Raw genomic sequence first — 14,377 nt, 5'->3', positions numbered from 1 at the left:
TCCAAAGCATCAAACTGTACCACAGGATTCAGCTTAACTAGCATAGATAAGAGAGCGTAGTGGATTATGTACTCAGGCAATCATTTACTCAGGCAATGCCCTCTTTCTGTTTGGCAAGTGATGGCCAGTCATGTTGTTGATATCCTGCTGCCTGCAGGACCAGCCTGTGGACTTTCATTGTTCTCCGGAAACCTCAAGAGAATCATATTATACAGATATATATGAAGACCACGACTAGCAAAATGAACAAGAGGAGTAACTAGTTAGCCACATTCTCCTTCAAAAACAAGAAGAAAGTAAGAACACGGAAGGACTTGGGGTACGTACCTAGCGACGCTGATAGGTGCCAAGCCACAAGGCTGAGGGCAATGATGAAACTAATTAAGCATACGTGGGCCTTTGGTACGTAGTATAATATGTCCGACGATTCAGATGAATGTGACGATTAATCAGTAGCATTGGTACATGATAAGATAAGATGATGAAGACGGTGATTTGAATGTGTAGGTGGCAGTATTTGTTGATGCACAAGATGTAGCATGGAGTAAACCTGCGCTCTATGCGGGTGACATCCATCCCATGACACGAACCTGTGTGCCTCCTGCCCTATGTACACCACGCTGTGTCCGCTTGTCACCTTCACTCCTCTCTCCCTCATCAGCCACCGCATCCGTGCCGTCTCACCTGGCATGCTCATGGACAGCAGGTACCCTGCTGAGTTGCCCGGTTCCAGCTCCAGGACACGGGACGCCGCATCCCGTCCTACCTTGAAGTCGCTGTGGCTTCTGCAGGCGCTCAGTAACGCACTCCAGGCTGCTGGACTGTTGGTGGTGGACATCCTCTCCTCGATGATCTTCACCGCTCCTTCAAGGTCCCCCACACGGGCAAGCATGTCAACGACGCATGACAGGTGTTCCACCTGAGGCTGCAGCGAGTATGTCGCGGTCATCCTCTCGAAGCAGGCCATGCCCTCTTCGACCAGCCCACCATGAGCGCATGCCGACAGCACGGTGAGCATCGTGATGCCGTTTGGGTTTACGCCTTCATCTTCCCGCTCCATCCTGTCAAGGATGGCAAGTGCGTCCAGTGTACGGCCGTTCATCCCCAAAGCACCGATCATTGAGTTCCAGGTGAGCACATCCTTGCTGGGCATCATGTCGAACACACTTGTAGACGCAGCAATGTCGCCGCACTTGCCGTACATGTCCACCAGAGCATTGCTGACGTCCCGCTCTAAGGCTAGTCCACTCCTGATTGCGACGCCATGGGCGCATCTCGACGCCCTCATTTCTGCACAATAGGCACACGCTTCCAGGAGGCTCAACATGGTGATTGAGTTGGGCATCTCGCCGGCCTCCCTCATTGCAACGTAGCACGCCATCGCCTCTTGTGGTCTGCCATTGTGAGCGCAACCAGCAATGAGGGTGCTCCAGGTGACGACATTCTTCTCGCGCATCCCTTCGAAGAGCCTGAGAGAGTAGTCGAGCAGGCCACACTTGGCATAGGTGTCCAGCAACGCATTCACCAGCGGCATGCTTGACAACGATAAGAGCCTCCTCAAAGCCGTGGCATGGACTGACCTGCACCACATGGCCTGACCATCAAGCTTCTTGCACAGCTGCAGGAGCACCACCAACGTTGTCTCATCAAAATAAACATCGCCGTTGCCCGTCAGCAAGGATGAAGACGCAGCCAGTTCTAGTGCCTCTTCGCAGCGGTCAGCGTGCACGAGCCCTGACAGCATGCTGTTCCAGGACACCACATTCCTATGTGCCATAAGGTCGAACACCTTTCTTGCGGAATGCAAATCATGACACTTGGCATACATGTCGACGAGTGAGTTGGGGACAAAGACATCATCGCCTTGCAACCCACGGCGTTCCGCGACGGCGTGCAGGGAGCTCCCGAGCGCGGCATGCTCGAGCATGGCACAAGCACGGATAGCAACGACCAGGACAACCCCATCGAGCTCCAGCGTTCCGTCAGCAACCATATCCCTGAAGAGGCCCAGGGCTTGATCCGCGGACCCCCCTGCTAGGGACGCCCCGATCATGGATGTCCAGGACACGACATCTCGGTCTGGCATTTCGTCGAACAGAGTGGCTGCGGCGAGGGAGTCACCGAAGGCGGCGTACATTGCGAGCAGGGAGTTTTGGAGGGTGGTGCCACCCATGTGGCTGTAGGCCGTCTTGAGGAGGTAGGCATGGACGACGGTTGGATAATCGGAAGAGGCGCGTACAAGGGCGAGGAGCGTGGCGACATTGGGGCGGAAGAAGCGGAGAGAGGCGAAGAAGGAGGCCGGCGGTGATGGCGGGAGGTGGGCGAAGAGGGTGTTGTAGGTGACGTCGTCCCTGGGTGTGGATGGGCATCGGAAGTGGGCAACGGCGAGGTCGTGGCGGGCGGTGCGGAGGTAGCAGGAGAGGAGGGAGTTGGATGCGGCGGCGGAGAGAGGGCGCTTACAGGCGTCGGCGTGGAGCTGCGAGGCCAGAGCCGCCGATGCGTTTTCCTTGGGAAGGAGGCAGCAGTGCTTGAAGAGCGCCGGGAGGAGCGCGGGCGGCTTGCCGCTTTCTAGGTATCGCCGGACCGCCGCCTCCACTGTTGCCATTAAAATTTCAGACTGAGAGAGACATACAGCACAGTAAGTAGCCTCCTAGCTAAGCTATCTGAATAACTAATTTCTTAAGCATCGGGGGAACGGTTGGCTTCCGATCCAAGAGACGACGACGCCGGAGAAGACGAAGAAGAATGAGGCTGCCATGGGTGGGAGGCGACGTGGTCAATGGCGTGAGTGACGTCGGACATGGTGGGGCGGAGGTTGGGCTTGTCGTGGAGGCAGAGCGAGGCGACGACGGCGAGCTGGTAGAGCCCGCGGCGAGAGTATCTGCCGCGCAGCGCCGGGTCGGCGAGCCTGGCGTAGCTCCTGCGCGCGTCGGCGAGGTAAGGCCTGGCCCAGAGGCAGAGAAGGCGCTGCTCGGGTTCGGCGGCGTGGGCGTCGAAGGCCCTGCGGCCGGTGATGAGCTCGAGGAGGACTACGCCAAAGCTGTAGACGTCGGACTTGACGCTGAGCCTGCCGGTGGAGGCGTAGTCGGGGCGCAGTAGCCGTGGGTGCCCATGACGCGGGTGGAGACGTGGGTGTGGTCGCCGACGGGGCCGAGCCTGGCGAGCCCGAAGTCGGAGAGCTTGGGGGTGAAGTCGCCGGCGAGGAGGATGTTGGAGGACTTGACGTCGCGGCAGATCACCGGCGGCGTCACCACCTCGTGCAGGTACCGCAGCCCCCTGGCGGCGCCCTGCGCCACCTTCACGCGCGTGTTCCAGTCCAGCCCAGCGTGGCCGGGGTCGGAGAAGAAGAGGTGCGCGTCGAGGCTGCGGCGCGGGAGGAACTCGTAGACGAGGAGGCGCTCGCGGGCGTCGGCGCAGTAGCCGAGGAGGGAGACGAGGTTGGGGTGGCGGAGCAGCATCAGCATCATGCACTCCACCACGAACTCGTGGCTCCCCTGCACGCCGCCGCGGACCAGCTGCTTCACCGCCACAGCCGTCAGATCCGGCAGGTGGCCCCTGTACACCCTGCCGAACCCGCCCTCCCCGACCAGGTTGGCGGGGCTGAACCCGTCCGTGGCCGCCGCCAGCTCCGCCAGCGTGAACTTGTGCGCCGCCGCGGCCATCATCACCTCCTCGCTGCCGCCGTCATCGCAACCATGGCTGCGGCGGATGCTCATGGAGCTCCGCGCCGCGTAGCTGGACGGGCTGCACGGATCGTTGCTCCCCTTGCTGCTGCAGCACTGTAGGCTCCGTAGGCGCGGGGGCCAGGAGAAGCAAGAGTTCGTGGCCATCGCCGATCTGCTCGATCCTGCAGGGAGGGAGGAAAAGGAAGAGGAAGAGGAAGAAGAGCTGCGATGCCATGCTTGTTCTTGCTAAAAAACGGAAGGTTGCCTCTCCACAAAGCAACACACGCATTTCAAACGAATCCTGTAATTTATTTATTTTACACAAAAACGTGTCTATTATTCCAGCGCAAAGAAAAGAAAAACGTGTCTACCACTCATTTTTCTGGGCATTTCGAATGTTTGTTTTTACCAATTTTGCCTGCTAAGGGATTAGCTCTAGTAAATGTTTTGAGTGTCAGTGTCCGTCGAAGCCTCCGTAGCATAGTGGTAGTGCGTTCCCTTCGTAAGGGAAAGGTCGTGAGTTCGATCCTCACCGGGGGCTCTCTTTTTCTAATTTAATTTATTCTTTAATCATTTTTTTTATGTTGCATCTTTTTATTTTAACCATGGACTCTCTCGATGCACAAATACATCCGACTTAATCCAATCATACTCATCAGTTAAACCTTGAGCGATTCGAGATATAGCAAGAGGAACAAATTAGCTGAGAATACGAAGCCAACATGAGCATGAAAAGATAAACTAGATTTCTTTGAGGCAGGACCGCAAGGGATCTTGGTAAAGGAGCAAAATCTGGCAAGTGAGACACATGGTCGCCGCTCGGTCGCATATCATCTGATGACATTGATTCTGAGCACGGTATAGGATAATCACACGTTATTATCCCGTGCCGCCACGAAGCACTTGTCTCTATGAAGGAGACAACGTTTGCAATGACTAACCTTAGGCGACGGGCGACAAATGAGAGTGAAGCATGACTAGTGGAAGTTTGATGGAGTCATATACGGGTGATTTAGGAATTGAAAGCGCAAACTATGATGACGTAGAGGCAATGAAGCAAGGGAGGGGAGTTGAAACTTTTAAAAAAAGATGATACCATCACTTAGAAATCATGCGAAGGCATTTCACGTAACTTCAAGTAAAGATAGTTGAGAACATAAATATTTTCACTGCACGGTTTTGGGGTGTCAAAAGAAATATACATCATGATTATTGTCCCTAGGCCTTATTGTTGGTGACAGTTTGGATGTACTAAGGTTCTTCATGTGATTAGTGTGAGCGTGTAAATGTATAGATCTTCTTAGTAGAATGAGAAAAGCAGCATGAAGCCCTTTGTTTTTTTTAATAGAACAACAACATCTACATGGTCGGAGTTAGCTAAGTACAGTAGAATTTTCTATTTCTTGCAATGGGTGACTGACAGACTCTATTTCACGGTGGGACCCATCAGCAGTGAAAGGGACCTCTCACATAAATCTCACCCGCTCTTGCAGGTTCTGTCTTGTGTGCCGGCGAGACGAGGGCGGTGGTACTACGCGGGTCCGGGAGCGAGCAGGGAAGAAGAAAGCGCCGCCGGAGGCCGGAGCTGCAGCCACCTGTGGCCCAGGCGAACGGCGCTTCCACGGATCGACGGTCGAGGGTCGACCTCTCTTTCTCGTGGCCGTGCAGTGCGCTGACTCACAACTGTGGCAGGGAGCGAGGAACAGGGCGCCGGCGCGCGCTCTTCTTCTCCTCCGGCGCCGGCCATGGCTCGTAACCCCTGCGACATCCGCTTCCTCCTCCTCGCCGCCGCCGCAGCTTTCATCTACATCCAAGTAAACCCACCATCCCTCCCCTCTCTCTGTGAATCAGATCCATTCGCCGGGGATCGGATCGCCTCCTCTTCTTCTTCGTTCCCCATGAAGTTCAGATCCTTCTTACCTAGCTACGGTCGACTGACTTGACGGAATTCGATTAAGCTGATTGGTTAATTGGGTCTCTTGGCCTACTTCACCTTACTACCTCTTTCCGCTTGCATCTTCAGGTGCGGCTCTTTTCTACCCAGTCTCATCACTCCGAACGCCTTGCAGAAGCAGTAAGCCCCTCCATTCCCTTCTCTCCCTCCCTCTATCTCTTCACTCCCGAGCTGCTAACACATGTAGTTTGATACAGGAAAAATTGGAGAACAAATGCACCGATCAGTTGCGTTCCATGATCGATCAAGTCAGCGCGCAGCAGGAGAAGATTGTTGCGTTGGAAGGTACCGATACTAATAACTTTACAACTTCCTCTGCTACCTTTTGAACCTTAGCCATCCAATTCCAATCTATTGTTGCAATTCTTTGCCACGCGGTAATGGTTGGACTGTGTACCTAGTTCCACGACACCAAGGGAAAAACTTGCCTCTATTAGTGATTCGCGCCTTCTGTGCCTGATTTTCTTGGACATACAATAGCACATGCCTTCTGCTGTTGATATGCTGGTGGTTTGCTCATGTTGTGATCTTGCTGATTATGTCCTGAATAAAAATCATGTGCACATTTCATTTTGTCATCAGAAGATCTGAACATAGACACTGCATATATACATTTCCCCTGCTTTGTGAAAATTTACTCCTTGTGTTCTGGCCTGTTGCATCCTATTGCGCGTCTTAACTTCACTATAATGGATCCGATGGGCATTTTACGATATTAACCTTTTGTTAATGCAACAGAGATGAAGCTACGCCAAGACGAGGAGCGTGTGCAGCTGAAGATTTTAATCCAAGATCTTGAAAGTATGAAATCGCAACCCTGATTAGCTTCAATTGTTGATTTTAGCCACAACAGCTCTTTTTGGCGCGTCTCTGCCACTGCAGTTTATTTTCTCAAGCCTCCTGTTGTTTTAGTAATGATAGTATGATACAGACTTATCGTGTCGTAAGATACCACATCTTTGATTGTCCAACATCACCATACTGGAGCTGCACATGCACTACTCCTTTGTCCATTTCGGACATTGACAATACATCAAGACCTACACCGCTCTTTCATCTTCAAATTTGCATTGTTTCATGTTTATTTTCTAGAAGCCAACATAAATTCAAAGTATTATGTTCCTTGACTTCTACAGATGAAAGTATTTTGGTCTTGGCATGCTTCTACAAGTGAGTTAGGAAATATCTTCAAAGACAGCACTGCAATAGATAGTATCGAGTTAAACGATCAGTGCAAATACGTTAAGTTTTGGCTGAGTCCCAAATGTAAGTGAGACAATGGCAACCTGAAAATCTAACTCTTATCTTTTAACATTTCCTTTTCTATGCAGAAAGGAGTTTGCAGACCTCAGTAAACAAGGATGTGGTATGTAATCCTGGCAACCTTTTCTGCTTTACAGAACCAATCTGATCTCTTTCTTTACAGCAGGTTCCTGTTGCCGCTGTTGTAATAATGGCTTGCAATCGACCAGATTATTTACAGAGGACAGTTGAATCTATCCTGAAGTAAGATTATGTCTCCATTTCTTCATTTCCAAAAAGGAGAAACAATCAGATGTTTGTTGTTTTGTTTAATTCTTAAATCGGCACCAAGAGCCCACTGAGTGGATGGCTGTTTTGGCAATTATATATAGAATTAAGTTGCACCATTGATCACCACACCATGTTTGATGCGTGCTTTCTTGTTTCAGCAAATTCTATAAAACATTTCTAAGGAAATGCACACTGTATTACTTCCTAATATGATTATGGAGACTATTTGCTCCATCCCTTCATGACTAAATAATTGATGATAATTCTTCCAGGTACCAGACAGCAGTTGCTTCAAAGTTCCCACTGTTTATATCTCAGGTACTGGTGATAGCAATTTCAGTTCTTGTTCTCAGTCTCCAAGTGTGTGCGAAGGACAACTTTGCATCGCTTCTTCCAATTGCAGGATGGAACCAATGGAGAAGTAAAAAAGAAAGCTTTGAGCTATACTCGAATAACATTTATGCAGGTGTGGACACAAATACTTTGTGCTTAATTGCCTCATACAATAGACAATACTCTGTTTATCTTATAATATTATCACTTTGCAAGCATGGCTGCTTATTCTAAGTGACCATATAAGTGCAAAACAAAACCCTGCAAGAAGCTGTAGATATACTAATAGGTAATAGCAAATCTAGATGGAGCATGTGAGACATGCAGGAGCAACTCTAGGCCCAACGTCCAAAAGGCTTAGCCCCTAGGGATACCATGTTCGCTTGTGACATCTTGGTGTGCTGCGCTGTAGAAAACACAAGACTATTTTTGTTGCAGGAAGGTTATGTTGGAGGATGTCAAATGCCGTGGTGGCAATGGTCCAAACAAGAAATGTTCTGCCCTGGTACAACATTTTTTATGGGAAACTCTAGGTGAGGCCTCGGCACTGAAATATAAAAAAAAACGATGCGCAAAGAATATATACAGGAGTACAAGCACCCAGGATAGGGATGAAGAACGCCTAAAGAAGTATAAACAAGATTAGCCCAGTGAATGAAGCCATGCTAGGAAGGGGGTTAGACAACTCCTTCAATCTCAGAGCCTGGAGCACTGCCGGCAAAACATCAACGGGAAGGGCTCGGGGAGGGATAGTGAACCTCGATGAGTTACTAGTATTTCTAAGAGTACCAACAAATGGTTTGTTTAGCCAACACTCAGTGTTCCTTTTGCCTTCAATCTGTTGCAGCATGTAGATCTTGAACCTGTGCGCACTGAAAGACCAGGAGAAATGACAGCGTATTACAAGATAGCTAGTAGGTGCTCCTTATTTGATATGTGGTATTTCTAAAACTTCAATGATATTACCAATTCTTCTCCTAATGATATGTCTTAATTCAGAACACTATAAATGGGCCTTGGATCAGCTATTCCTGAAGCATAGTTTTGGTCGAGTCATCATTCTGGAAGGTCTGATATCTGTGATGATCCTTTGGTTCTTTTGTTTTTAGATATTCCCGCATTCCTTCTCATTTCCATGGCTAATTGGTTAATAGATGACATGGAGATCGCCCCAGATTTCTTTGACTACTTCGAGGCTGCAGCAAAATTACTTGATGACGACAAGTATGTTACGCTATACCTTGATTATACTTGGCAACACAAGCCAAGGAGTTAATATTGAATGTTGCTAATAACGTTTCTGTAATTATTGCCATTGTGGTATCAAAGGACAATAATGGCTGTTTCTTCTTGGAATGACAATGGGCAAAAACAGTTCGTTTATGACCCAAGTTAGTACTATGACATGCTTCTGTTCAGCTTTCCTTTTGCATTAATTGGGAAAGCTGCTCATTTTTCTACATAAACGCCTTTGCAGAAGCTCTTTACCGTTCGGACTTCTTTCCTGGGCTTGGATGGATGTTAACAAAGCCAACATGGATTGAGCTTTCACCAAAGTGGCCCAAAGCATATCCTTACTGTTGTCTAGTGATTCTTAGAATAACAGATATGCCTTTTCTATTACCTTCTATCTATTTCTTCCTTGACAAGATTTTACTTATTGGGATGATTGGGTGAGGCTAAAGGAGGTACACAGAGATCGGCAATTTATCCGGCCAGAAGTCTGCAGAACATATAATTTTGGCGAGCATGTATGTTGGCTATTCTACACCTATGCAGATTCATGACCAAAGTTTTGCATGCAGTAACAACCAGCAGATTAGCACTTCAATATTTTAGCAATTGGTTCTGGATCGCTGGCATTTCAAAAAGAATTATACTTTCATTCCAGGGATCAAGCATGGGACAATTCTTCAATCAATACTTGGAACCAATCAAGTTAAATGATGTTCATGTATGCAAATCTCCCCACTCTGTTCATTTTTATAAATGTTATAAGCTGCTGGGTTCTGAGATTTGCTCGTTCTGATTTGTGGCCACAGATCGACTGGAATTCTGAGGACCTGAGCTACCTCAGGGAGGTAAGAATTAATTTCCTTTTTGATCTTCAGAAAGTTGTTGATGTGAGTATTGCCTGATTTCTGTGTCGATAACATTAGGACAAGTTTTTGATCCAATTTGGAAAAGAAGTGGCCAGCGCCACACCTCTGCACGGATCCGACGCTTTGTTGAAGGCCCACAATATGGATGTGGATGTAAGGATTCAGTACAATGACCAGGGAGATTTCGAGCGTATAGCTCGTCAGTTTGGAATATTTGAAGAATGGAAGGTTACTACTACTTGTTAACTCATTTTAGTTCGTAAAACAGTTGTGCTATTAGAAAATGTCAGGCCTTGCAATCTTGCCAGCCTTATAGTGTTTGAGGATTCATGTTTTGCTTTTTCCCTTTTCTAGGATGGTGTTCCAAGAGCAGCTTACAAAGGAGTAGTGATGTTCCGGTACAAGAGTAGTCGAAGACGAATATACCTGGTTGGCCCTGACTCTCTTAGTCAACTTGGGGTTTAGCACCATAAGTGCTGAGGTGGGAACTTACCATTGTGGAAGCAATGTTGACACAGCAAAAAAAAAAGTGGAACTGCCACATATATACTGCCCAGAACAAGAGGGGGTGCAAATGCAATCCAATGCTGCCAGGCAATTTCTGACCCCCTGAGGAACGCACGGTGTAGACAAAATTTGGCTGGACTCATACATGTTTACTTAGTTAGCACAAGAATTTTTATTCAAATATGTGTTTTGGGTTTACATGATCCTGATCATCACCCCCATTAGCTGATCTGACCTGCCATTCAGTGTACATAACACACTATGAATTATCAATCAAATTGCTGCTGCTTATTGCTTATGTTCTGGTGATGTTGGTTTGAACTAGTCCATGGAAAAAAAAAAGGAACAATCAGAATTCATGTCTGCGTACGTAGTTGCTGACTGAGATGCTGATGAATAAATCAAAGATTGAATCGATCAAATGGGATCTCTCCCATCTGACAATGCAGATAGGTGCATACATCATCCAATTAAGCTAATCGGGCTTCCTTGAAAAAGGAAATATAGCACCGAGATATTGACTAAAAGAAAACAAGAGATATTTGTTGTGTCAACAGAGACTCAATCCTAAATGCTGCATGGACTAATTGAGCTCTACACATCATCCATACCAACTGGATTAGTTTTATAGCATACTTGTGGAGATTTCTGGTTGAGAGGCTTGAAGAGAGTAAAGGCCACCTACTACCTCTAACCGGCGGGTCCCAGCATGTCAGTGAGACATTGACCCCTAGCATAGAAACACAATTGCTTTGCTTCGCTGTCCTGGAGTGATTGACGGAATAAATAAAGAAATCAAGTTGGAGTATGAAATTTCTCGCTGCTGCCTGTCATCAGCTTACGACTCTCTCCCAAATCCTACTACTAATTCGTTTGTCGTAACAAGGGCAAGTCTTCGTCTTCGTCGCCGTCGCACCGAGCCGCCGTGGCTGCCCCTCCTCCCCGTCCTCTCTTCCATTAACTGCTCCGGCGCTGCGCTGCGGGGAGCCGCCGCCCCCTCTTCTTCCTCGTGTGATTTCATTTCAGGCAGGCAGGCGCCCGTGCAGATCCAGCTCGGATCCCTTCCTTTTCAGGTTTCTTCATTTGATCCCTTCTCCACTTTGATTTCAATCCTCTCTTTGTTTCCTTCTTGTTTCTGCTCAACATATATGCTGCTGCTGCTGTATCCTGTATGCCTGTATCCATGCTGCCAATATGGTCTAACTCTTACCATATGCTGATATGCATGTATGTATGTCCAAATTGAATTGAATTGAATTGAGTTGGTTAATTTATGTATGGATCAGACTTGTGTTCAAGAGAAGCAAGATGGCTCATAATTCAGACGGCGAGCTGGAGGAGCAATCGAACGAGGGTTACCAGGAGGCGGCGTTCGAGGCCTTCATGTGCCCTCTCACCAGGCAGGTGATGCAGGACCCGGTCACCATCGAGACAGGCCAGACCTTCGAGCGCGAGGCCATCCTCAAATGGTTCAAGGAGTGCAGGGACAATGGCAGGAGGGCCACCTGCCCACTCACGCAGACAGAGCTCCGCAGCACCGCCATCACCCCCAGCATCGCCCTGCGCAACGTCATCGACGAGTGGAGGGCCAGGAATGAAGAGAAGGACCTCGAGAAAGCCTGCAACGCTCTCGGCATGCACCCTGAGTCCGGCGAGGAGGATGAAACCCTGCGTGCCCTGGTGTATATCTCGCAGATATGCCAGAGGAGCGGTGCCAAGAAGAACCTGGTCCGCGAACAGGGCATCATACCGATGATCGCCGACATGCTCAAGAGCAGCAGCAGGAGGGTCCGGCTCAAGTCTCTGCAGGTGCTTCGCGCCGTTGTCGAAGACAATGATCAAAACAAGGTTTGATCAATAATCCTAGCTCCGTCTTCCTTCCTCCCCGTGCGTGTCGATCCAAACTTTTCCTAGTTCACACTGATCAAAACAAGTGAACCATATGAGTATGCATGTTTGGGCTGGTAATTTCTGCAGGAAGAGTTGGGGAAAGGCGACACTGTGCGCACGATTATAAAGTTCCTGTCAAACGAGCATATCCAGGAGAGGGAGCTCGCGGTGTCCTTGCTGTATGAGCTCTCAGAGTATGAGCCTGTGTGCGAGAGGATCGGCGCGGTGTATGGGGCTATACTCCTGCTGGTTGGAATGGGGAGCAGCAAGTCGGAGAACACGATCGCCGTGGAGAAAGCAGAGATGACGCTGAGGAATTTGGAGAGGTATGACACCAACATCAAGCAGATGGCTGAAAATGGCAGGCTGCAGCCTCTCCTAACCAAGCTCCTTCAAGGTAATAATCTGAATTCAATCTTGCTTCCAACCTAGCTAGCTAGTCCTTTTGCTGTTTTCATCAAACTAGCTAGGAAGTTTGGAGATAAAAACATGAACCATTTGAGTACTACTCATTCAAACTGCATGTTAATTTGAAAGAGCTATCTATAGATCCTTATGCATATTTGTTGAAAAATGGATGCAGGCGAGCCTGAGGTGCAGGTTACCATGGCAGAGTACCTGGGTGAGCTCGCATTGGCTCACGACGTGAAGGTGGTGGTGGCGGAGCAGGTCGGGGAGTTGCTGGTTAGCATCATCAAGACGGGTGGGCTGCCGGCGAGGGAGGCGACGCTGAAAGCACTGAGGGAGATGTCATCCAACGAGACGAGCGCCAAGATACTGCTGCAAGCAGGCATCCTTCCCCCGCTGGTCAAGGACCTCTTCTCCGTCGGTGCCAGCAGCCACTTCCCCATGAGGCTCAAGGAGGTGTCGGCCACCATCCTCGCCAACCTCGTGGCCTCCGGCGCCAGCTTCAGATCCATTCCGCTGGACGATGCCGGGCAGACACTGCTGTCGGAGGACGTGGTGCACAGCCTGCTCCACCTGATCAGCAACACAGGCCCCGCTGTGGAGTGCAAGCTCCTCAACGTGCTGGTCGGACTCACCAGCTCGGATGCCACGGCGCCCGACGTGGTGTCGGCGATCAGGAGCTCCGGCGCGACCATCAGCCTGATCCAGTTCCTGGAGGCGGCACACCGGGAGATCCGGGTGGAATCGCTCAAGCTGCTGCGGAACGTGTCGCCGTACATGGGCGCCGAGCTGGCAGACGCCGTGGGCGGCCACCTGAGCAGCTTGCTCCGGGTGGTCTCAGACAGCGGTGGCGGAGGCGTGACAGAGGAGCAGGCCGCAGCGGTGGGCCTGCTGGGCGACCTCCCAGAGAGCGACACGAAGCTGACGCGGCAGCTGTTTGAGCTTGGGGCGTTCAGGATGGTGAGCTCGAAGCTGGCGGAGGTCCGGCGGGGCGCCATCCGCGGGAACCGGTACGTTGCGCCGCTGACAGAGGGCATGGTGAAGGTGATGTACAGGCTGGCCTGCGCGGTGGCGACAGAGGAGGAGTACGTGGAGCTGGCGAGGGAGGTCGGGCTGGCGCCGCTGCTGGTGGAGTTGCTGCAGGTGAACGGGCAGCAGGACACAGTGCAGCTCTACGCGGCGCTGGCGCTGGAGAAGCTCTCCCTAGAGACGAAGAACCTGACAGTGATGCCGGACCCGCCGCCAAAGGCAGCAGGCGGTAGTTTTCTGTGGTGCCCGTGCTTGGGTGGTGGCGGGGCAGCAGCAACAAAGGCAGGGAGTGTCGAGGGCGTGTGCCGGGTGCACGGTGGGTACTGCTCACTGAGGGAGAGCTTCTGCATCGTGGACGGGAAGGGAAAGACGGTGGAGCGGCTGGTGGCGTGCCTAGACCACCTGAACCCAGAGGTGGTGGAGGCGGCGCTGGCGGCGGTGTCGACGCTGGTGGGGGACGGGGAGGAGGAAGGGGTGGTGGTGCTAGGGGAGGCAGAGGGGCTCCGGCCGGTGGTGGAGATCCTGGTGGAGAACCGAACGGAGGCATTGAGGAGGAGGGCGGTGTGGCTGGTGGAGAGGATCCTCCGGGTGGAAGACATTGCTGCTGAGGTGGCCGCCGACCAGACGGTGGCGTCGGCGCTGGTGGAGGCTTACCGGAACGGTGACCCCCGCACCAGGCACACCGCCGAGCGCGCCCTCAGGCACCTCGACAGGATCCCCAACTTCTCCAGCGCCTTCCACAATCAAGGACAACCACGACGACCATCATGATACTCTTTCTTCTTCGTTTTATACCATACCCCATTCCGTTCTTTCTTTCCTTCTTTTTTTGTGTATGTATTGTCTGTAATGTAGACAAAACAAGTGATAGATCCATCCACACTGGGGTTGTATGTATATAACAATGTAATTAGCTTGATTGATTCATTCATCTGATGCACGAGCAAGCTTTACTT

At 50.5% G+C, this 14,377-nt stretch overlaps 3 protein-coding genes, 1 non-coding gene and 1 pseudogene across 5 annotated transcripts; 3 read left to right on the top strand and 2 right to left on the bottom strand.

Moving 5' to 3' along the window:
* Positions 1-139: 139 nt before the first annotated feature.
* On the bottom strand, positions 140-2,723 carry LOC100823588 (pentatricopeptide repeat-containing protein At2g17210). Its single transcript, XM_010238626.3, has 2 exons — positions 328-2,723; positions 140-234 (listed from the first exon to the last, which is right to left on the bottom strand). The coding sequence occupies exon 1, from the start codon at positions 2,603-2,605 to the stop codon at positions 446-448; it is 2,160 nt and encodes a 719-aa protein (XP_010236928.1). The 5' UTR covers positions 2,606-2,723; the 3' UTR covers positions 140-234; positions 328-445.
* LOC104581258 lies at positions 2,653-3,928 on the bottom strand (annotated as a pseudogene).
* A 206-nt stretch (positions 3,929-4,134) lies between these two features.
* TRNAT-CGU lies at positions 4,135-4,206 on the top strand. The gene has a single exon. It is a non-coding gene; the product is annotated as a tRNA-Thr (tRNA).
* A 939-nt stretch (positions 4,207-5,145) lies between these two features.
* Positions 5,146-10,392, top strand: LOC100835640 (alpha-1,3-mannosyl-glycoprotein 2-beta-N-acetylglucosaminyltransferase). 2 transcript variants are annotated; one of them, XM_010237892.3, is made up of 18 exons: positions 5,146-5,479; positions 5,689-5,739; positions 5,817-5,904; positions 6,358-6,420; positions 6,951-6,985; positions 7,046-7,125; positions 7,425-7,470; positions 7,556-7,618; positions 8,333-8,399; positions 8,485-8,553; positions 8,640-8,709; positions 8,815-8,876; positions 8,963-9,053; positions 9,143-9,236; positions 9,377-9,439; positions 9,528-9,566; positions 9,645-9,815; positions 9,942-10,392. In XM_010237892.3, the coding sequence occupies exons 1-18, from the start codon at positions 5,411-5,413 to the stop codon at positions 10,050-10,052; spliced, it is 1,332 nt and encodes a 443-aa protein (XP_010236194.1). In that variant the 5' UTR covers positions 5,146-5,410; the 3' UTR covers positions 10,053-10,392. The 2 variants fall into 2 exon arrangements, with proteins under 2 accessions (XP_010236194.1, XP_003570738.1); XM_003570690.4 differs by having other exon boundaries at positions 5,147-5,479; positions 7,049-7,125.
* A 463-nt stretch (positions 10,393-10,855) lies between these two features.
* On the top strand, positions 10,856-14,368 carry LOC100835332 (U-box domain-containing protein 44). Its single transcript, XM_003570689.4, has 4 exons — positions 10,856-11,167; positions 11,381-11,942; positions 12,072-12,381; positions 12,568-14,368. Exons 2-4 carry the CDS (start codon positions 11,403-11,405, stop codon positions 14,190-14,192), a joined length of 2,475 nt encoding a protein of 824 aa, XP_003570737.1. The 5' UTR covers positions 10,856-11,167; positions 11,381-11,402; the 3' UTR covers positions 14,193-14,368.
* Positions 14,369-14,377: the final 9 nt, after the last annotated feature.

This window comes from Brachypodium distachyon, chromosome 3 (assembly GCF_000005505.3).
Source record: "Brachypodium distachyon strain Bd21 chromosome 3, Brachypodium_distachyon_v3.0, whole genome shotgun sequence".
NCBI classification, from domain to species: Eukaryota; Viridiplantae; Streptophyta; class Magnoliopsida; order Poales; family Poaceae; genus Brachypodium; species Brachypodium distachyon.
Note: the sequence above shows the minus strand (reverse complement) of the source record. Positions and strands in the feature narration are given on the sequence as shown.

What these genes read in the sequence shown, in the direction of transcription:
- LOC100835332 (XM_003570689.4), top strand. Translation starts at nt 11,403, where the DNA reads ATGGCTCATAATTCAGACGGCGAGCTGGAGGAGCAATCGAACGAGGGT. An exon ending in AAGACAATGATCAAAACAAG is followed by an intron (nt 11,943 to 12,071) that starts GTTTGATCAATA and finishes TAATTTCTGCAG; the next exon opens with GAAGAGTTGGGGAAAGGCGA. An exon ending in CCTAACCAAGCTCCTTCAAG is followed by an intron (nt 12,382 to 12,567) that starts GTAATAATCTGA and finishes AAATGGATGCAG; the next exon opens with GCGAGCCTGAGGTGCAGGTT.
- LOC100835640 (XM_010237892.3), top strand. Translation starts at nt 5,411, where the DNA reads ATGGCTCGTAACCCCTGCGACATCCGCTTCCTCCTCCTCGCCGCCGCC. An exon ending in CCGAACGCCTTGCAGAAGCA is followed by an intron (nt 5,740 to 5,816) that starts GTAAGCCCCTCC and finishes AGTTTGATACAG; the next exon opens with GAAAAATTGGAGAACAAATG. An exon ending in TCCCACTGTTTATATCTCAG is followed by an intron (nt 7,471 to 7,555) that starts GTACTGGTGATA and finishes TTCCAATTGCAG; the next exon opens with GATGGAACCAATGGAGAAGT.
- LOC100823588 (XM_010238626.3), bottom strand. Translation starts at nt 2,605, where the DNA reads ATGGCAACAGTGGAGGCGGCGGTCCGGCGATACCTAGAAAGCGGCAAG.